The sequence below is a fragment of the Athalia rosae genome, chromosome 6, assembly GCF_917208135.1.
Source record: "Athalia rosae chromosome 6, iyAthRosa1.1, whole genome shotgun sequence".
NCBI classification, from domain to species: domain Eukaryota; kingdom Metazoa; phylum Arthropoda; class Insecta; order Hymenoptera; family Athaliidae; genus Athalia; species Athalia rosae.
This window is the reverse complement of record NC_064031.1, coordinates 9,579,729-9,600,722: the sequence shown is the minus strand read 5'-3', so window position 1 is coordinate 9,600,722 and position 20,994 is coordinate 9,579,729. Positions and strand designations below refer to the sequence as shown.

At 43.5% G+C, this 20,994-nt stretch overlaps 3 protein-coding genes across 3 annotated transcripts; 1 reads left to right on the top strand and 2 right to left on the bottom strand.

The window, feature by feature from the left end:
* Nucleotides 1-204: 204 nt before the first annotated feature.
* Nucleotides 205-10,688, bottom strand: LOC105690348 (collagen alpha-1(I) chain-like). Its single transcript, XM_020854851.2, has 28 exons — nucleotides 10,285-10,688; nucleotides 8,747-8,803; nucleotides 8,538-8,660; nucleotides 8,375-8,406; nucleotides 8,111-8,185; nucleotides 7,916-8,029; nucleotides 7,701-7,848; nucleotides 7,476-7,600; nucleotides 7,197-7,403; nucleotides 7,028-7,126; nucleotides 6,854-6,962; nucleotides 6,588-6,775; nucleotides 6,265-6,481; nucleotides 6,065-6,153; nucleotides 5,817-5,978; nucleotides 5,581-5,742; nucleotides 4,360-4,557; nucleotides 4,137-4,281; nucleotides 3,749-4,009; nucleotides 3,549-3,682; nucleotides 3,202-3,471; nucleotides 2,884-3,099; nucleotides 2,715-2,804; nucleotides 2,223-2,604; nucleotides 1,914-2,138; nucleotides 1,637-1,809; nucleotides 1,284-1,505; nucleotides 205-1,205 (listed from the first exon to the last, which is right to left on the bottom strand). Exons 1-28 carry the CDS (start codon nucleotides 10,511-10,513, stop codon nucleotides 1,059-1,061), a joined length of 4,599 nt encoding a protein of 1,532 aa, XP_020710510.2. The 5' UTR covers nucleotides 10,514-10,688; the 3' UTR covers nucleotides 205-1,058.
* Nucleotides 10,689-12,289: 1,601 nt separating this feature from the next.
* On the bottom strand, nucleotides 12,290-18,342 carry LOC105690418 (structural maintenance of chromosomes protein 1A). The gene is made up of 21 exons (XM_012408198.3): nucleotides 18,223-18,342; nucleotides 17,935-18,142; nucleotides 17,742-17,862; nucleotides 17,571-17,670; nucleotides 17,324-17,502; nucleotides 17,070-17,208; nucleotides 16,537-17,001; nucleotides 16,023-16,451; nucleotides 15,731-15,942; nucleotides 15,477-15,645; nucleotides 15,277-15,399; nucleotides 15,060-15,191; nucleotides 14,904-14,969; nucleotides 14,657-14,814; nucleotides 14,338-14,435; nucleotides 13,956-14,260; nucleotides 13,595-13,867; nucleotides 13,309-13,488; nucleotides 13,059-13,237; nucleotides 12,776-12,953; nucleotides 12,290-12,707 (listed from the first exon to the last, which is right to left on the bottom strand). The coding sequence occupies exons 2-21, from the start codon at nucleotides 18,044-18,046 to the stop codon at nucleotides 12,645-12,647; spliced, it is 3,681 nt and encodes a 1,226-aa protein (XP_012263621.1). The 5' UTR covers nucleotides 18,047-18,142; nucleotides 18,223-18,342; the 3' UTR covers nucleotides 12,290-12,644.
* A 150-nt stretch (nucleotides 18,343-18,492) lies between these two features.
* Nucleotides 18,493-20,955, top strand: LOC105690404 (caspase-1-like). The gene is made up of 4 exons (XM_012408175.3): nucleotides 18,493-18,777; nucleotides 19,163-19,422; nucleotides 19,497-19,802; nucleotides 19,883-20,955. Exons 1-4 carry the CDS (start codon nucleotides 18,701-18,703, stop codon nucleotides 20,137-20,139), a joined length of 900 nt encoding a protein of 299 aa, XP_012263598.1. The 5' UTR covers nucleotides 18,493-18,700; the 3' UTR covers nucleotides 20,140-20,955.
* The last annotated feature ends 39 nt before the right edge of the window (nucleotides 20,956-20,994 follow it).

Here is a 20,994-nt window from a genome sequence, read left to right as displayed (position 1 = left end):
AAAATATCTGAATTTTTTCGTTTCCAGACCGAAAAATAGATGAAGGCTTTTGGCAATCCGCAGAAATGAATCCGACAATAGTTTCGGAGTGCATAAAATTAGATGCTAGTAAGGGAGAAGAAGATGCTATAAAGAAGTTCATCAATATCCGAAAGTAAGTATATGAGGATTTTACTTGGCACGAACAAGTTTCGAGATGTGTACTTTTAACGAATCTATCCGCACCATATGATATAGCCATTTATTATTGAAGAGCCACGTAATTACAATGAACTTTCATTTGATATTCGATTATTGATTAAAACATGATAACATACTAAAATCGTACTGATAACTGTAGCAGCGGAGTGTGTTACAGAACCAATGAAAATATACATATGTATATGTATGTACTTACACGTATTAATACTTAAAGCTATGATAGAGAATGTTGGATGCGTATTGTACGTGATTAGCATTATAAGAATATAGTGAGTGTAGGTATAATAGTAAAAACATAGGTAGGGTAATTATGAGTACATACTTGAAATCTTTGGGCATTGCATTCTTTCATTTTCCGATATTTCATAAATCTCGAACGAAATAACACACGATATAGTTCAACATCCCATAATTGTCTTAAGATAATAAGAGGCGCAAAATAGTTTACTTATCAAAAATTGTACGTACGTGTATAATTATACATATTTGGCAGTGTAACGTTTGTATTTCGTGAGTTGCTCACAGTCTATACTATAAAAAAATATCGTTAGTAATTATATTACTCGGACGTCATATACGCCGATATTAATCATGTTCGCACGCTGATCCCTAAAATCATCAGCAGAATACTTTCTCCAAATTACTATCCACCGTAGTTCATTGTACAGGCCATAATATCGTTATCATACGCACGAGTATAATTATCTTATATTAATTTCACCTGCTCAGGTAAACGTTGCGGTAATATAGCCATGTATGTGCATCCGTATGCGATATATGAATTCAAGATTAACAGAATCGTCAAATGCCAAACGGTGTCCGGAAGGATACGATGCACACCGAGTGTGTCATCAACTTTACCTGAAGCAAACAGGTCCGACTTGAACTGAAAAGCTCTGCTCTGGCTTTCCTACATCCCTCAAAGCGACGTCCAATAAAGGCAGACGAATCGGTTTGTCCGTTTCATAGCTGAGTACTGTCTTGCCCCATTTATCGAGACGGTCCTGCAAATTTTGTGTGATGATATTAATCCAGCGAACATTCCGTACCCGCAACACAGATGAAAATGTCTTCAGACTCACCCGACACTCATCCAACACAACGTCGTATCGCAAACGCTGGTTACCACGGGGTGTGAGCTCCGCGTCGTTCCACGTCAGGAGTTTTAGACCTCGTCTGTAGGTTCGACGCTCCGTGTCGAAATACCCCACCGAGTTCTTGCAGTGGTAAGTCAAATTCTGTTCAGCGTGGGTGGACAAAAGTTGTAGGAAACTTATCTGGTTGCTGTCCGCCTTGTACGTAATCTTGAATATGATTATATAAATAATTAGAAATCATGTTCTGTAAGTTATACTACGTGGATATATTACATGTATTGTATATGTATAATATATTGAATAATTTTACGCTCCGTAGGAATGTAATTTGACTTCACCTGCATTCCGTTCTCAAGCTCGCTGAGCCAGACTTCTTGTTCCTCGCCGGTATACGTGATTTCTGGAGAACGCTCAGGCTTTGGCATTACACAAGTCTTGGATTTGTCCGTGTCGCAGTACACCAGGATCGCGTCCTTGCTATCACCCTCGTTGGGGTCTATCCAGTACTCCCCTAAATCCGATTTACATTCAGTAAGACGAGAATCCATTTCACATAACATATAGCATATTTCGGAACGATTCAATCCATATTTACGTAAAATTTGGCTGACTTACCGCTCGGTTTATCTGGATACGCTACAAATAGATCCCTGCAAGTTTTCGCCGGGTCTTGTTTCTGTCCGTCAGGTTTTCTGAATTTCTGGAATGATATCTTTAGCTGCTCGAAGGCCTTCGATACCAGTTCTCTGCGCTCCGCCTCCGTAATATCCTTCCCGAATATCCTGGGCGGTTCGTCGCCGCTGAAAGAATCCGGACCCTTGCTTTGTCCTTGTCCTTGACCTTTTGGATAACGTGATGCAATTAAACTGTACGTAGACCATGATGTATCGATTGTAATTGAAAGCCCTTTTCGCGAAGACTTACCGAGAAGAGCAGCCAAAGATGCAGCGTCGTAACCCAGGCCAAGTTCTCCCGGTGGTCCAGGGGGACCAGGTGGCCCTGCTGGTCCTGGAGCTCCGTGTCTTCCTTCTTCCCCTGACGGTCCTCTGGGCCCTGGATTCCCGGGCATACCCTGTGGACCTTGATTGCCGTCCCTACCAGGAGGACCTCGTGTCCCTATTTCGCCATCTTTGCCAGGGATGCCTGGCAGCCCTATCATACCCTTCTCCCCGGGGATACCTGGAGCACCTGGCAATCCCTGCAGACCTATAAGCCCACGATGACCCTTTGCACCAATTGGTCCTGGTTCGCCATGTTCTCCCTTTGCTCCCTCGGGTCCAGTCGGTCCGGGCTTACCGCGGGGACCCTGAATTGATCGCGAATCGTCGTTTGAATTGCAGTTTTATATTTGAAGAATGAAAAACGTAATCCAGGTAAAATGTTAATGCCGAAATACTTTGAATAATTATGTAATACCTGTTGTCCTTCGACGCCCTGAGGTCCTGCGTCGCCTCGCGCTCCCCTCTCTCCAGCTTGCCCTTGGGGTCCGGCTTGTCCTGGTGGCCCCTGTTGGATAGGAATTTCAGATTAACGGAACGTAGCTTCGCGAACTGAATAATAAAATACGCATCAACAATAATCATACAGGTAATCCGCTCGGTCCAGATGAACCAGGTGGCCCTGGCATCCCAGATGGTCCCTTGTCTCCCGGTCTTCCAGCGATACCTGGTGGTCCCGATTTACCCGGTGGACCCTCTGGCCCAGCATCTCCGGCAGGACCCGGTGGCCCATTTGGTCCTGGTAGTCCTTGGGGTCCTGGTGGACCTTCCGTTCCTGGTTTTCCTGGCATTCCAGTTTCCCCCTGAACGAAGTTAAGGCATCACGTTGCATGAAAAAAATATTCGCCAGCCAAAATAGATTACGTATCGCATACAGGGTCAATATCAGACGAACGTCAACTTACAGACGCGCCCCGCAAACCTCTGGCGCCGATTGAGCCAGGGGTTCCTGGAAGTCCGGGAAGTCCGCGATCTCCAGGTGATCCCTGGGGTCCCGGAGGACCGATCGGGCCTGGTGGTCCTTCTGCGCCACTGTCTCCTTTAAGACCGTCAAACCCAGGTGGTCCAGGGTTACCAGCAGGTCCTGGGTTACCTTGACGTCCTACATCCCCTACAACGCCTTTGATTCCCGGAAGTCCCGGTGGACCAGGTGGCCCCGCAGCTCCAGGTTGTCCCTAAATTCAAACAACAACATAACATCCAGCTATTGATTCGAAGTTTACGTAAAATAAACAACAGAATTATCATTTACAGAAGCACCCAATAGTCCGGGCAGACCGGAAGGTCCCATCATTCCAGTTTCACCCCTAGCACCCGGTTCACCTCGCGCTCCCTTGGCCCCAGTCAGACCGATTAGTCCCTGAGGCCCCTGTTCACCGGGATTACCTAGTGCAGAACGAAATTACGCCAGTTTTAACGTTTAGCTGTAATCGCTATGATTATTGTAATTACCCGCTGCACCCGGGTGGCCTTGGTCTCCTTTGAGCCCGGGATATCCTCGTTCGCCCTTGCTGCCGGGTAGTCCTGAAAGACCATGTGGTCCAGGGAAACCTTGTAGCCCGATCGGACCCGGAGGTCCTCTCTCTCCCGGGCTACCGGGGGCACCAACCTCCCCAGCAGGTCCTGGAGGTCCTGTGTCTCCACGCTCCGCGGGTTCGCCCGGGGGACCTGTCTGTCCCATCGGACCTTGCGGTCCGCGTTCGCCGATACGTCCTGCAAATCAAATAAATACATGTATACTCACTTACTCATACAATCTCCATCGTCAAGTGATTCCAGATATAGAATTACTCTCGTATCAATAATCGATCTATCGCTATCACGAATTACACTTAATTACCTGGTGGCCCCTCAGGTCCTACTGGTCCGAACGACCCTCTCTCTCCCTTGTCTCCAGGTGATCCAGGCAATCCTCTCAATCCTGGCAAACCCACGAGTCCTGGAGGTCCGGAGTGTCCCTTGTCTCCGGGTGGCCCTGCCGTGCCCTGAAGAATTGGTAAAGTGGGTCATCTTCCATCTCTCTGGACTTGAACGTGACAAACTGAAGACAACCAAAGACATACCGGTAATCCATCCGTGCCTTGTGCTCCTGTTTCTCCTCTAGGTCCCGGTGATCCGGGTGATCCGACTGGACCACGGTCTCCGGGGAATCCACGGTCACCCCTGTTACCAACCGGACCTGGAAGTCCCGGTGGTCCTTGTGTCCCCTGTTCACCATCTTTTCCAGGCATTCCTGGATTCCCGCTGACTCCGGGCAAACCCTGCAATCATATACGTAGTTATGTTCGGAGGCTGATCTTTCAACGTAAGAATCACATTAGAATAAGTGTGGTAAGGGCATTGTCGACATGCATGGCACTATGATAGGAATACGTATTATAGGATGCTGTAGAAACATTAAAAACTCATGCCACGAAATCATCGTTTGATTGTCATCATTTGTGAATTTTTTAAGTGTTCAGAAGACAGGTAATACGTGAATACAATTAATTTAAATTTTACTCATAGAGCGAATTCGCGCATCAATCCGTTTGGATGATCAATCGTGTTAAAGCGTTGCGCCAGAAGAAGAAAATAGAACAGATTTTTTTGATTAGATGAATCTAGAAGCGGAAGGTTCAAGCTTTAGTTTGGTTCCAATTTCGTTCGTCCAAGTGCATTTTTAAGAAAGTTACGAGCGTTGGAAATTGACCGTATTCGCGCAGAAGTCGTCTTTAATTTACTTCAATTTTTAAACATACATCCGCTTTAATGCATTGATGAATGGTGCAGCTGCGGCCTATTGGCTTCCCCGAATCCCCCTCCCACTACGCGAAAATACTACGGTATGCGTAGTAAAAGGGTAAAAAGAGGGGGGCGGAATGTCGGAATACCAAGAAGGGTGACGAGAGGGGGTTTTTAACGGTAGGTCAGTGACTTTGTTGTGTATAGTGGCTTATAACTCGTTATATAGGGTGTTTTGGACAGAAATTACGTGTAAAAAAAAAAAAAAAAATCTGTGTATATATATCGTTAAATCTGTAGGTAGTACATGGTGAGTATGAGTATATATGATGGATTTATGTATACTCAGCTATGTACTTTGACTATATAAATAGTCAAAGGCTACGTACATAGGGTGTGTTTTTTGACAAAGCTCTGTTGTTGAAATTGTATGAGTATATCAACGGTGATATTTATAGGCATGTGCTGGAAATATGTATATGGCTTGTATGTGTTTTCAGACAAGGCTCACGTTTAGCGACACAATTCCAACAGTAATAGAAAACTTGCGAGGCACTTACTTGGAATCCTCTAGGACCCGCGGGACCGGCTGGTCCTCTTTCCCCGTCACCTCCTGGTGGTCCGGGTGCGCCTTGTGTACCGGGTGGTCCATCCTTCCCTGAGTCCCCCCTCGGACCAGGTGGACCTTGCGCGCCTGGTTCACCGTCTTTTCCTGGTTCTCCCTGCGGGAAAAATGAAGAAAAAAAACAGTGAAACCTGGCGAGGGTACGGCGATAACTGCAGATGTTTCACCCACCGGGTATCCCTTGTCTCCGGGTAACCCTAGCGGTCCGGGCAATCCCTGGACTCCCGGAGGTCCCGAATCACCGGGCTTACCATCCGCACCTTGAATTCCACGCTCTCCAGGATTACCTGGCTTGCCAGTAGCACCCGGACGACCCATCAAACCGCGAGGACCCTGGAATAATCACGCGTATGACGGGTATGTCGATTTGAATCGAATCGTTCGACAGATGGAAACGCGGGCGTAAGTTTGACACCGACCTGCAGCCCTGGAAGACCTGGCCTTCCGGGATCCCCGGTTCCTCCCTTTGGTCCGCTGCCTCCCGATGGTCCCCGATCCCCCGTTTGTCCTACGATTTAAACAGCGTTGTAGCGTCGGAAATTCGTTACGCCGGTGATTCCTAATCGGTAAGCTGATCACGATGAAATAATTATGTGCGCATGGCTAATAGCTGATCAACCTTTTGGACCCACAGGCCCGTCGGGCCCTGGTAGCCCACGAACTCCGGGTAGCCCACGTTCGCCAGCAGATCCCGTCGCCCCGATCGGACCTCGCATGCCTCGCTTTCCTCTTTTTCCCTCGTTACCTGGTGGCCCCGGCATTCCCCTAGGACCGGGCGCCCCGGAGTCACCTTTCGACCCTGTCTCCCCTTTGAATCCCCTCGAGCCAGGCGTGCCCTGTAGATTTCACAAAAAAAGAGAATGCACGGAACTGCGTTTGGACAATGTCAAGGCTACCAATCGACGAAGGGATCGGTATCTGCGGAAGAGGCCATCGACTCACCGGCATTCCTTTGGCACCGGGCGTACCCGGACTTCCAGCGAGACCAGGCTGTCCGCGAACACCAGGGAAACCGGGTGAACCTAGCATCCCCGGTGCTCCTGTGCTTCCTTTCTCACCTGGAAATCCATCTTTTCCTGGCGCTCCTTGAGGCCCGGATTCTCCCGGTTGCCCAGGTCGACCCGATTCACCTGTTGCGCATTACATGTATTCGTCGAAACTCTTCGATATTTAGGGATTCGTTGACCAAGATAAATTTTCTTACGCACCCCTCGGACCCTGCAGACCTTGGCTACCCTTCGGACCCTGAGCTCCTTGATCTCCCTTGATACCAGGACTACCGGGAAACCCGGGAGGTCCTGACTTGCCGTTCGCACCCTGTGATGTGAATACAAGCGATTCGTTATCTTCCTGAATTACCACGTTACGTTATATATACTCACGGGATGTCCGGGTGGTCCGGAAACTCCGTCCATTCCTCTTACTCCGGGTGGTCCGGGAGGCCCTTCGCGCCCCCTCTCTCCTCGGGGTCCTGCAGGACCCTGCAAAATCGAATGAAATAATTTAATCATACGCCGCACACAAAACATGTGCCAAATGGGCTCATCTGACCATTGGTCCCATCGGCCCGATCGGCCCCGGTGCACCGGCAGATCCCTTCTCCCCGGTGTGGCCTTGGTCCCCCTTAGCCCCGTCGAGTCCAGGAAATCCCCGATGACCCTTGATACCAGGAAGGCCAGGCATACCGGGTAATCCTCGCGGACCAACCGGTCCCTGTGATCCTGGGGGTCCAGGTTCACCATCCTCCCCGGCATCGCCCTGCAGAAATACCCAAAACCAAGTCGTATGCTTGTGGTGATATAATCATTCGAGATAATTGCGGAATCGTACATCTTTTCCGGAGAGTCCGGTTAATCCTCGAGGTCCCGGAGGACCTGTGGGGCCTGGGGGTCCTGGTTCTCCGGGTTCGCTTCGTATTCCCTGGAATCCCTGGGGACCGGGACTACCTGGTGGCCCTGAATATCATCGGCAAAGATCATTTGTTAACGCTTCACTGTGTTGAAACATCGGTGTATAAAACATAAATAAGAATTTTCCAAAATAGTGTATACGTACCAGGTGGTCCGCGTGGTCCTACAGGACCAACTTGAGCCTGGAGATAGGAGAATGCATCTGGAGATGCATAAAAGGGCGCGGCACCCCCCGTTGGACCCTTGTCTTGTCCGGCCTGAGCCAATGCGAGTTGTTGGTAGTAGAGGGAAACCTGATTCAGTAAACGGTAATTTAAAAAATTATAATCAATCGTCACATCGTTCCTCGTCTCAACCTACGTCAGGTGCGGGGCCCGGTGGCCCGGGTGGTCCAGGAATTCCAGGGGTTCCAGGCGTCCCCGGAAATCCCGAGTCTCCGGGACGTCCGCTGTCTCCTGGACGTCCGTCTTCTCCCTGAAAATGAATTTATTTGCCTTCACGATTTTCAGACTTAATGCGGAAGGAAATGCATCGTACGCCCGTCCATCTACGTACCCTTGGACCCGTTATAGCGACCGAGTTCACACGGTTGCTCGCGCCCGGAATAATTTCCGAAGGTGAAGTGGGCGGCTGAAAGCAAGCGAAGACAAAATATATGCAGGATTAAATGTTCGGTCATGGGTAAGTCACACTGAATGAATCAGCTACTAGGTATAGCGAGGGCCAAGGTAGTTCTGTATTTGTGACAACCATTGTCGCATTTTACATCGATAAAAGTATCTGCAGGCGCCTTATGTTCGACATGGTTGATCTACTCACCGATAGACCGGGTTCCCTTTCATCCTCGCCACCTGCAGAAAAAATGAATTTACTTTCTGTACTGTAGACATACAAATGCACTTATAGATGTCTTGATACGGATAATGTGATTTCAACACGCTGCGATTGAGTGATTTACAATGAAATCTGTCTAGTTGCTTACCTGGAGCTGGTGACCCCGGTTCGGTGGTTTCATCTGGAAGCAGAGCAGGTGGAACGGGAGTGGATGGAGTCTCCGCAGGAGGTGGATTGGTGGTGACTTCAGGCGTCGCTGGTCTAGGTCGAACTGCAAACGGGTCTCGAATCGTCATAAACAATTGCGATTATATGTGAGTAATATTGTTTAAGATTCAAACGAATTAATTGATTTACCCAAGTTATCGGTCGGTGGTCCCGACGTTGGTGGTGGTACACGCTCGTTTTGCGTTCCTGTGTCAGAAAAATCTACATACATATTCGTACTCAACGAAGGTGCCCTATACGGTAAGTAGGGTTCTTTCGACGTACTCGCAAAAAATTCAAGTCGAATTCAAAGGGAAATGAGGTAGGGTACTCATACACGAGCTGATTCGTTACAAGCAGATATTATAGATAGAAATATCGGTACAATATACCTATAGTATAATTGACGCAATGAGCAATCAATTCTGTCCAACTTGATAATCCCTCTAATTGATTATAATCGCCGCGGATCTATAACGCGGCTCGATCGAATTAAGGGCAGGAAATTGAGATTCCGTTCTTCGGATCAAATATACATGTATTCGTTATATGTATGTGAAGGGTGTACGGGGTCACCGTCTAGTATGGAAAGGGGTCGCGAAGTGGTGACCCCGCGATTACGTTTCAATAATCTCGTTTACCCGACGCATCACTTCCGCGTCTTAATTGCTTGAAATCAAGCTCCGTTGCGTTTGTTGCCCTAGTTTCTTTCTTTTCGCGTTTTCTTCCCAGTTATATTTCTCTTCGCAAATTTGCTATCGAATATTCTTCTATGGAAATTACACCTGTAATATAAGTTACGACGCGGGATGATATTGGGATGAGGATATTCGAAATAACTCGTTAAGAAGATCTGTTATAGCTAACATCCAAATAGATCTACTAGGTTGGTTAAAAATTGAGATAATATTGAAGACGAAGATAAAGGTAGCCGGGCTTAAGGGACCCGTAGGGGGTGGGAGGGGGGGGAGATTAGATTCAACGACCCATTGAACTCTGCGGCCTTTCGATAAGGAGCTTCACGCGCATATTAAGGGAATTTATATAGTATAAACAATGAGGAATAGAGCCTGATCGACAATATAGCTGATGTAATTTTGCTAAATTTAATTTTCGGAGCTTGGAAGTTAGCTACGTAGCAATTGTAATTGCTATAGAACCCCTTGGAAAATGAACATCTGCCCATAATATAAAGCTGCAGCAACAATTTTACATATTGCGTATTTTGGATTAAGTCCAATCTCTGCCTGTATAGTTTATCGATGTAAAATTACGCTCACAATCAGCGTGAACCCCATTACTTCTGTAGACAAGCGACTCTCCAGCACGTGCTTTAGCTCCGTCGAGATAAAATAAACGAGTCATTGACTGGCGCTTGGATTAACGAACTTCCGGCGTCTTTATATCAATGAATATTGTCCGTCGATCGTCATCGACAGATGCAGTAGAAAATATCACTTTTTCTAATGAACAAATGATTTAAACGTGCGATACGTATACCGGTAGATCACATAGTGGCGACACGTGTATACAGGGTAAATCAATCCATTTCAGGAATTTCGAAGGGTGCTAAAATTCGGATGGCTACGATATCACCTCGAGTGAGCGAAGATCCCTAAGGGCAGAATGCTGCGAGTACTTAATTTATTATCAACCCTCGCTTTGATGTAACGGGGTTGCAAACTGACCGTTCCTGAGCTGCAGATCCTCGTAGTCGTCGTAGTTGTCGTAGTACTCGTCATACTCGTTATACTCCGGGTTGGTAGGATTCACAGGTTGTTGAGCCTGGACGGGTCTGATGGCCCTGTGCCTCGACTTTGGTTTTGCCGCTTGAGTTTGGAGCGGTGCCGTGATCAGGACCAAGAACAAGGTGGTTCCCAGGAAGAGGAGTTTCACCCACCCGTGCCCTCCCATCATTGCGGAGGAAACTGCGTGCTTGATGGTCCGGTGTCCTCCTATTTCGTCCTTTCGCACGGAGAAAGTTTCTTCTGGTATATACGCGGCTCAGGGTGAGCGCCTGCCTGTCAGGGCAACGTCGCAACAATGTCTAGGAGCCGACCCACCTCTGTCTGAGGCTGAGGGCAACTAGACTCACGATCGGCGTTGTATCATCTATTTAGCAGATGCTGGAACTTGGGGCCCGAGGGGGTCATTATACTCAGCTGTGGACCACGAGGCGTTTGATCTCTTCTAGTTGCCCTGACCCATCCCCATCCCCATCCTCGTTGACTTCCCCTACCCGCCCTACGAAGAACGCACGCCATCCGCGGCGGAAACGCAATCGAATGTCTTACATAGTTATATCTTTATCTCTGCAAACTACGAGGAGATGAAGCGGATAGGGATGACAGACCTAGAGACGCCAAGGGCCCATTTACCAAAGTTATCATCCGTTACGAACATTCGGAGTATCAGGGCCTGCGGGACTCCTGCGTCCTACTAACATCGTTATTCCAATTTTTTTATTCAGGATTACCTAGGCTACCGCCTTAATATTGAACCACATCTTATTAGTATCCATCACACAATTACACAATATCTGCTATCCGTTATTTGTATAGGATGGACAAAGATGTGGTATACCTCGATAGTTGTAATACATTATTTATTACGCTGAAAGGGCGGGGGCATCGATTTTTTGTCGATAGCAATTATTGGAGTATTTGAAGTACGTATGTGATATCGTACGGGCAGTTAATATAAGTCGTTTGCAACATGGATATACATGGTCCGAGAAGTTGAGGGTTCTCGTTCAACGAGTTTGTTACACTTATCGTTGGTTGTCGCTCCTAATACATATTATTTCGGCCGCATTCTGCAAGCATTCTATTTACATGCATGGTGAATTGTATTTATTTGTGTACACGTATACGAATAGTCATTATTGTATGGAGGCAATACGCGCCACGGTCACTAATGAGAGCAATAGACTGTATTGACCCGCGGACACCTCCTCCGTTTCAAACAGTAATAAATCAGAATTGTTGCTATGTTTCTATTCCTATTTCTATTTCCATTTCTATTGCCGATATGGCGATATGTTATAAGCATACGCATGCTGACAGATGTGGGCACGCATGGCCTATTACGGCAACATACATATATTTTGTACAAAAAAACAAGCATACCAAAAATAATTTCGAAATATAAAGCCAGATAACAGCGGTGGTACAACTGTATGAAATATTAACGCAATATGTTTCGGCGATTCGCAAGAATATTTTCGTTACATTATAATAAATTGCGCTGCATTATGTTTCGTACGACGGTTTACGATGGAACGATATGTTTTATCGTTCGGGGATTTGGAATTCATCAAGTTATTAACGGCCAACCAAACGTACGACGAGTCCCCATTTATTGCGGGTAACTATGCGCGCATATTGTCGCAACCATGAGTCACTCAAACCCATGCGATAGTTGTTGCACAAGTTAGATGAATGTCTCAGATGTTCAATGATCGAAACAGCAGATTATAAACTAGGCGTTTCGAGGTCTGCGAAAAATTGTCCATCTGGGTTCCAAGTTGACTGGTGTGAATATCTACATAAATTTAAGCGAACCAATTGACATCGGTTTTCTAAGCTTCTACGAAGCATTACCGAGTAACGCAATATCTAGCTAATAATTGAGCATCAACACTCTTAACGCGATGACAATCCAAATTGGGTAAAAAAATTAGAGGCAGTTATCTATGTTCGATCAACTCTGTTTTTTTTCTATTTATTCCTTTTCACACTGATGATTTTTTAGGTACTGACAAGGAAGTTTTTCGAAATTCGGATATTAGCACAAGTTGATTACCAAATAGATGATCTAATAAATCATTTCTAAAGATTAAAAATAAAATGTAACCCATGCCGAGTTGCGTAGATCAAAACTCGCACAGCGTTGTATATTAGAGAAATTGAATTAGTTCAAGAATTAAAAAAAAACCAGAGTAGTAATTCAATGCTCCGCGCCTTGTTGATGAGATGTCCTGAGAGTGCTATACCTGTCCCTGCGCTAGGCATCCGGGTTGTTGAGAAAAACGATTCTGGAGCGCTCCTCAATGTGCAGGATACTTTGTTAGGTCAAGTGTTAGTACTTTACTTTCCAGACATTCGCCGACCTACGAGTTAAAATAAGTTGTTAATTATGTTGATACGACAATGTTTCAGAATATACCAGATAACTCACGTCAGGGCAAATACCGATGAGTGCATCAGCATGCGAGTAAAACTCTTCCTTCAATGAGATAACGATTGTCTGTAGGGAATGAGTTTTGTCACGAATGTAACTCGCCACTTTTCCAATGTTCGTATTATCAAGGGCTGCGTCAATTTCATCGAGAACGAAAAAAGGTGCAGGTTGAAAGCTGTAGAGGTAAAATGCAAATAATCACATCGGTTGTTTCTATCGATCGATAAGCGACACAGCTGCAAACTTATTAATATGTTACAGCTTAACGAAATATGAGTACCTATGAACTGCGAATAGCAAAGCCAAAGCCGCAACCGTTTTTTCACCTCCCGAAAGATTGGACATTGGCTGAAAACGTTTCCCAGGGGCAACGCAGTTGTAGTTGATACCATCTAAATAGGGCTCCTCTGGATTTTCAGGACCAAGGAATGCTTGAGCAGATTGGTTCTTTGCTAACGACTGATGAAACGTCATTGTTAAGTATGATATTCTAATCAATTGGCTTATTTGCAAAACAATTTGTAGCTTACCTTATAGATAGGATCAATTTCGTTTGCTACGTGTTCAAAGCAAGCCATGAATCTGTCGTGTCTCTCTTTTTTTACCTTCTCGAACTGTGTCTTTGCCTTTTTCGCCTTTTTACGAGATTGTTCAAACTCCTCGTTAGTTTCCTGTAGCTTCTCCTTCGCGGCATACAGTTTTTGCAGTGCCTGTTTGGAGCAATACGTTGATCCGTTAACATGATTATTTGTAGCAGCTTTGTGCTCAACTCAAACGTCTAGTTAAGATGAAACAATAATAACCAAAGCAACGGACCTTCATATTGGGAGCCTGTATTCGCTGAATCTTGTCTTGGAGAGCGCTTATAACTTTGTTCAATTTTTCGTTAGTCTTTTTTATATCTTCTTCATCAATATCCTTAAGTTCGTCTGGAAGAAGGCCGTAATCGATGGTAATAAGACTTTCACGCTCATACTGTTGTTGAGTATTTATAGTAGAGTCGTGAGTTGTTTCACTGGAAATTGTTGAGCTTTCTTGAGCAATATCCTCCATATTTCCACGCAACATGGGAATTGCAACATCCTCCATCTAAAGACGAAGTTAAAGGATAAGGTATTAAAAAAGGATAATGAATACGAGCGCAAATCTCAATGAAAGGAGCTACGATGACATATACCTTGCATTGCATCAGAATAGCATGGCGGTCTGCCTTTCGTTGCTCAATCTTTGCCTCTACTGTATTCAATTGCTTTTGTGCAGCTTGGTATTCTTTACTGATAGCCACCACTTCCCGTCTGGCTTTACTGATTTCTTCCTCTTCTTGATCAACTTCCATTTTTTTGTTGATTCTGGTAGAACTCAACTTTTTCATCTGTTCCTCATCGTGATCTTTTTCAGCCAATTGATTTGCTTCCATTTGACGCGCTGTTTCCAGTTTATCTTCGGCATCTTGGACAGCCCTCTCCCATCGTAATACATTGCCTGCGATGTGCGTTAATAAAGGGAATTAATGTTTACTATAAATTGTATGCCTTTAGCTAAACAAAATAAAGTCCTACTTTCAGTATCTTTTTGTCCTTCAAAATCCAACTGATTCAAGATACGGTTCATTTGGTTGTCAAATTCCATGCGTTTGTTAGCCCGTTCCTGCTGAGATCTGTACAGAGACAAAATTTGTATGGTAAATGTGGAATTACTGTCACAGTGTGGCCATTGACTGATACCTAATGATATCGGATATTACAGGGCGTTGCCAGGACCAAGGACCATGGATCATGTTAGAACATTGTCGAAAGGGTTCAGGGTGTTGGAAGTCTAAGGAACTGAGGGAAATTAGGTTTTAACCAAGTTGATATTAGTTTAGAGTCCCTTAACTACCTCAATTCTCTTTCTTCATATTGTCGAATATTGGCAACACCGATTTGCTCACAAAAGCTGGCAAACACATCATCTTCCACGTTGTTCATCTTCTCTTTAATGGTTTGAATCTGCTGATCTCTTTCAGCCATTGTCTTTTCAATAGCGCTTATTGTCGGCTACAAAGAACAAAAATCGTATTTTTATTCAAGAGTATGGATTGGTGTAACTTTCGATAACACTGTGCACAATGGATCAAAATATTCACCCCAAAAAGATTTAGCTCGTTTTGAAGCACCTCCAACTCGGCCTCCAGATCTCCGATTTGTTTTTTCTAAAGATGAAACAATAATTTCAATATCATCTCAAAAGAACAAGAATAATAGTGTGCGGTTGAGAAGTTGAGCCATTCATATCCACTCACCGTCGCTACCAAATCATTTTTGTTGTATTTCAGACGGGTCTCGAGCCCCCTGATTTGAGAATCGACAGTATTGAGTTCAGATTCCTTGCGGGATTTTTTCAGAGACTCTCTCAACTCTTCTGTAAGTTTTTCCTTCAAAACAAAGATGCTTTCAGTTTTCATGATCCATTGTTATCTGTTGTTAAATTCTATAGCTTTAGGCATTTGTTAAGGATACCTTTTGAGATTTTAATTGAGACATCTGCTTTTCATCCCATCGTTTGGCCTTCTTTGCCAAATCCAAGCTTCCACCCGAAATAATCCCAGCTTTTTGGTAGTATGTTCCATCCAGCGCAACACACTAAATTAATCAAGTAAGGCATGTAAGATGAAGCTGTTGTGTACTCTAATTTCTTGTTATCAGTTTTTGAAACTTACATCATATCTTGTTTTCTTATCCATATCGTATGCGACTTTATTGGCGTCTTCGGGAGTCTCACACACCAGCGCATTATTTGTAGCGAACAGAACAGCTCTATCAATATCCTTAGGTTCAAAATGCAGTACATCATATAGAAGCTTAACGTTTCTCGGCTCTTGAATGTTTCTGCAATAGAACCATTTTGAAAATATGAGTAAGTAAATAAGCGCTTACTGCCGATTCAACGAATCGAAGATAACTGTTGACACACCTTAGTCTTCCTTTTAATGGTTTTGCTTGAATATAATCAAGAGGCAAGAACGTCTCCGGCTCCAGATATTGTTCTTTTAGATATTGTATACACTGCCGAGCAGTTTTTTCGGTATCTACAACAATCGCTTCCATGTATTTGCCCAAAACTTTTGTGATAGCAACGTTGTAACGTTTGTGAATGGGTTGACACATGTTGATCATTCGATCGTACTAAACGAAAGACATGACGATATAGAGTTCGGATCAAGCAGTGAATATAGGAATTCTTGACAAGCCACCCTTTTACTCACCACACCAGGATAAAGACGTTTAAAATTTTCAACTATTTCAGTTTTCTTCTTATTCCTCGATACTTCATGTTTGTCAACTTTAGCATCACCGAGCTGTTCCGATATGCTCTCTAATTCCCGCTGCAAATTCTGTATTTTATCCTTAGATGTACCCACGTCAGATTGGAGATCAGCTCTGAGCTTCTTTTGGTCCTCTAGGGCAGCTTCTGAGGTCCGGATATGCTCCTCAAGCTTTTCAACACGTTTCTGTGCTTCATCACGCATTTGTCCTTTCTGCTTGTGTTTATTTTCTACCTCAGTTACCTTCCTCCCCTCATTATCAAGCCTATCTTGATCTGATTTCTGTTCACGGTTGATTGAATCAAGCATCTGCAGGTATCGTGCGGATTGTTTACCTGCTTCTTCTTTCAGGTGATTGTACTCTCGTATCTGTAATATATAAATATTATTGTCAGACTATTAAGATGACTGAAGTATCAATGCGCGGTTCAATTGACAACATTTTTGGATGTACCTGTTCATCCTCAAGCTGTACATCTCTTCCTTGGGACTGGGATTGCCCAGCGACATTGGTATCATAAGCACTTTTAGCTTGTTCAACTTGGCTTAATTGATCTTGGAGTTCTTTTATGTCTTTTTTATGGGCATCGTCCGCAGTTTTCGCGGTAGCCAAGGCTTTGCGAGCAGATTCCACTTTTTTTTGCATGTAAGCAACGCGTTCCTTGGCCTTGATGAAAGTTGGTCGCTTCTTACTGATTTCCGTTTCCATTTCTCTGATGTCTTGGTCAATTTTTTGCAGTTCACGTCCAAGTTTTCCGGACTCTTTTTTGAGATCACGTAATTTCTCCTCATGTTTTTCTTTCTTCTTTGCAATTTTATCCAGTTCATGCTGCTTCTTTTTATGGGTATTCTCTTGATTCTCAATCTCTTTCTCATTGTGGAACAATCGAAATAACTGTAGCTCCACCTGTTTCTCGACCTAAATTTTGGACACTTAAATTAAAGATTGAAGTTTCAGAATATCTCACAGTCAGAGAGATCACTTACACATTCTTCCTTTAAACGGTGATATTTTTCAGCCTCTTCTTTTTCCAATTTAGCTTCCTTACGTTCTGCAGCAACACCCTTCTTCTTTTGGTAGGAAAACTGTGTCTCTTCCTCAGCTTTGAGCATTTCACTTCTGAGCCTACAGAGGTGAAAAATGGATTATACACACTGCAAGGAGAAACTATAACGATTTTTGTGAAACAGGATAAGTATCGAGTGGCATGGATCACATTCATAAAATTGAATTTCATTACCTCTCATATTCTGTTTTTAAGGCCCCAGAGTTACTGATCTCTTCGAACAGAGCTGTTCTTTCTTTTGGATTTTTCATAGCTATAGACTCAACAGCTCCTTGAAAGACCAGAAAGTTTTTAGCTTTTACATTTATCCCAAGCTGTTCCAACTCGTTTAAATATACTTGACTCGTTACAATCTGCAAGCAAATATACAGATAATGATAACTTAAGGACAACCGTCAACTTAGGAAAATGTACTACCTACACTATTATTAATACGGTGCTCCGATGAGGAACCCTGAACAGAGCGCATGAAACTCTTTTCACTTCCATCTTCCAGTTTGAATACAGCAGTGACAGAGGCACTAGAAAAATGGATGGATAATTAGAAGCTACTTATTATGGTGTGAGATAAATTGATTATGGCAATCAATACCTTCGTTTAACTGGCTGACCAATCGAAGCTCCGTGAATCAGCTCACTAAATCTTTTGACTCGCAAGCTGCTCGTTTTCTCACCCATTACAAAACTAATGGCATCCATAAAGTTTGATTTGCCTGAAATGAATAGAATATTATTGTTTAAAATTAGGGATAAACAGATGAAATAAGGATCAAAAGATAGCTTACCAGATCCATTTGGACCGACAACAGCTGTGAAAGATTTAAGCGGTCCTATGATAAGTTTTCCCTTGTAGGATTTGAAATCCTCCACTTCTATGTATTTCAGTAGTGCTGGCATTCTGATAGTTTAACGTACAATCTCGGGTCCGATGGAAACGGTGTGAGCCACCAGCGTCCTTAGTTTCAGCATTCACCTCGGTCTCTTGTATGCGGCCTTTTAATTATTTGTAAGACATCAGTTCGGAAAATTATAAAATAAATATTCTTTAAGAAAACAATAACAACACCAAATACCTCACGCACTATCACCAGGACGTGAACCATGTATACGGTTTGGACGAAACCAGAACGATTTGACGCTCCATAGATCAGATGCTACACGCGCACTTTGAGTATCTTTAGAATTTTCAGTCAATCATAAATCGAGTCTAGTGGAAAGGTCCAATGAAAGAGTTAAATACACTAGCTCACCGTTTTTTTCAGCTCATGGTTCACAATTTGCCGAAGTTGGTCGGGGGCAGGCCTATCGTCCCATCACCAACCGCAGTTTACAGTTACGGAACGGTCGAGACCAGCCGAGACAGAGATGAGTCAACAAAAGTCGAGATAAGCTAATGAGCTTCACTTGTGATCCTTTCCAACAACGAACGTGCCTATTTTACATATGAAACACACCAGTGAATTACAAAGAAATATATATGCATGGGACGTTCTACTATTTGGGATAATAATATCGGCGATTCATTAGTGAGTTACAACAGTTGGTACAACAATGTCTGCGACTATTGAGAATTATGTTGAAAATTGCGTCGAAGGAGGCGACTTCGGGGATGCTTTTGGTTACGGAAGGTAATTAGCTTTGTTTGTTGAGAATATCTACTCTTAACGCCTTGTTCGGCGAAACGTTTCATCATTTTAATTTACCATTTAACTATAAGGAAAATCAACTAAGGTTAAAGATCTTAAGCTTCCAATAATTAAAATCATCTGCTGTCAAAGCGTTGTCTACTGTTTGATACTCGACGCTCTTTGATTGTAATGTAGACGTATTTTGCTATGGCTTGGTTTTCAATCCTACTCAAATTCTGATGATTACTTCTAGATATGGTAGTTGCAATGTGATGAAACATATGGTTTTTGTACGAACCGAATTGGTCAAATCAGAGGACTGTTGTTCAGAATTCTTAGTTTTCTCAAACTTCAGACTCACACCTGTATGATCTGTTATTTACAGGAGTAATGGGTCGTCTTTTGGAAACCAGGTTCGAGAGGCACCGACCTTGCGATATGCCACTCACTACAACATGAACAACCCTAAACGAGGACTGGCACTGATTTTCAACCATGAATTTTTCACTGTCAATCAACTCAAATCTAGATCTGGTACAAATGTAGACTGCGAAACTTTACAAAAATGTCTGTTTAAACTTGGCTTTGAAGTCAAGGATTTTCAAAACTTGACCTTTAAAGACATACAGAAGAATTTAGAAAAAGGTAGTAATACATTCATAAAAAATATCCATCACTGAGAATAATGATGTGTTATATACGAAAAAAAAATTAAATAGTTTCAGAATTGGATCATACGGACCATGACTGTTTGGTTGTAGCTGTACTGAGCCATGGGGAAATGGGTATACTTTATGCTCACGATACTCCATACAAGGCCGATACTATCTGGTCATTTTTCACTGCTGATAAATGTCCATCACTTGCTGGAAAACCGAAATTGTTTTTTATCCAAGCATGCCAGGGTGACAAGCTAGACCCTGGAGTAAGCCTGAGGGAACGTACCGAAACAGATAGCCCTGGCTCACAAACTTTCCGCATACCATCTCATGCCGACTTCTTGATTGCTTATTCGACTATTCCAGGTGAAGAAAAGAGGCTCAAAATATTAATGTGGGCTTTGGTGATTGTATTTTATCCAACCTGATTTGAATTTCTGACTTAGGTTTTTATTCCTGGCGGAACACTAACCGAGGATCATGGTTCATGCAGGCATTATGCCAGGAGTTAGCAGAAAATGGTACAAGATGGGACCTGCTTACCTTGCTCACCTTTGTTAGTCAACGTGTCGCCATTGACTATGAATCCAACACTCCTGACAACGTCACTATGCATCAACAAAAACAAATACCGTGTATCACTTCGATGCTAACACGATTAGTCAGATTTACATCGCCGAAAAACGGAGTTGCATCCAACTAGACCTCGGATCCATAACTTTTTTTTTTTCTATGTTTGCCATAATGGCCGACCAAATGATACCTTTGACAGAATTGGTAATTTTCATTCTGGGCAAAAGGTATAGAAGTGTTTTTCTTTCCCTCTTCTATGGCAAAAGTTGGCCAACAACCTATATCTTGAAAACTCACTGTGCACAACTACTTATACTACCTTATCTAGGCTACTTATCCCTACAGCTCTCAGGTGATAGTTGATTACCACGTGTGATCCAACTATAGAAATGCTGGAATCATGCATGTGATTATGCAATATTCAGCAACTATCATTGAGCGTGAAATGACTTGTTCGAGTGAAGATCAACGGATCCGAAAATTCGTTGTTCATTTTCGAACAAAGCTATTTTTGGATTGTACGAATTCGATCTCAAACATCGTAAGTATTGTAGGCTCACTTTGTACGATTATTGTTATTTTTTACCCACTGCCAGAACGTAAACAAACTGCACCGATTGTTCAGTTCTGTAACGTACAGACTCAACGTTACAGATTACATTATGTTTATTATTAGCCCTACGCGCGGTGAGTGATTAATATTCCTAATCAATTCCTACCGTGTCGGTACAACGTGATATTTTACAGAGAATTCTGTAGGTGGTCGTCTAAGGTGAGAAACCCATAAAGATTCTTATGCGGTATTAAATTTCTCTAATTTCGCAGTATCTGATACACGTACGTAAATGTAGTTGAAGCTAAATTTGAAAACACTTTTTATACGTATCTTTGTACACTATGTAAGAATTTTTATAGCATAAATAAAAGAAAAAATTTGTACAACGAAGGCGACATCTCGTTCGTTGTATTTCACGTGAATCCTATA

Coding starts and splice junctions, on each gene's coding strand:
- LOC105690404 (XM_012408175.3), top strand. CDS start 18,701: ATGTCTGCGACTATTGAGAATTATGTTGAAAATTGCGTCGAAGGAGGC. Junction 18,778..19,162: donor GATGCTTTTGGTTACGGAAG/GTAATTAGCTTT, acceptor TGTTATTTACAG/GAGTAATGGGTCGTCTTTTG. Junction 19,423..19,496: donor ACAGAAGAATTTAGAAAAAG/GTAGTAATACAT, acceptor AAAATTAAATAG/TTTCAGAATTGGATCATACG.
- LOC105690418 (XM_012408198.3), bottom strand. CDS start 18,046: ATGCCAGCACTACTGAAATACATAGAAGTGGAGGATTTCAAATCCTAC. Junction 17,671..17,741: donor GGTCAGCCAGTTAAACGAAG/GTATTGATTGCC, acceptor CCATTTTTCTAG/TGCCTCTGTCACTGCTGTAT. Junction 15,646..15,730: donor CCATTAAAAGGAAGACTAAG/GTGTGTCAACAG, acceptor GTTCTATTGCAG/AAACATTCAAGAGCCGAGAA.
- LOC105690348 (XM_020854851.2), bottom strand. CDS start 10,513: ATGATGGGAGGGCACGGGTGGGTGAAACTCCTCTTCCTGGGAACCACC. Junction 8,186..8,374: donor AAAGGGAACCCGGTCTATCG/GTGAGTAGATCA, acceptor GCTTGCTTTCAG/CCGCCCACTTCACCTTCGGA. Junction 7,601..7,700: donor AGGACCACGCGGACCACCTG/GTACGTATACAC, acceptor GATGATATTCAG/GGCCACCAGGTAGTCCCGGT.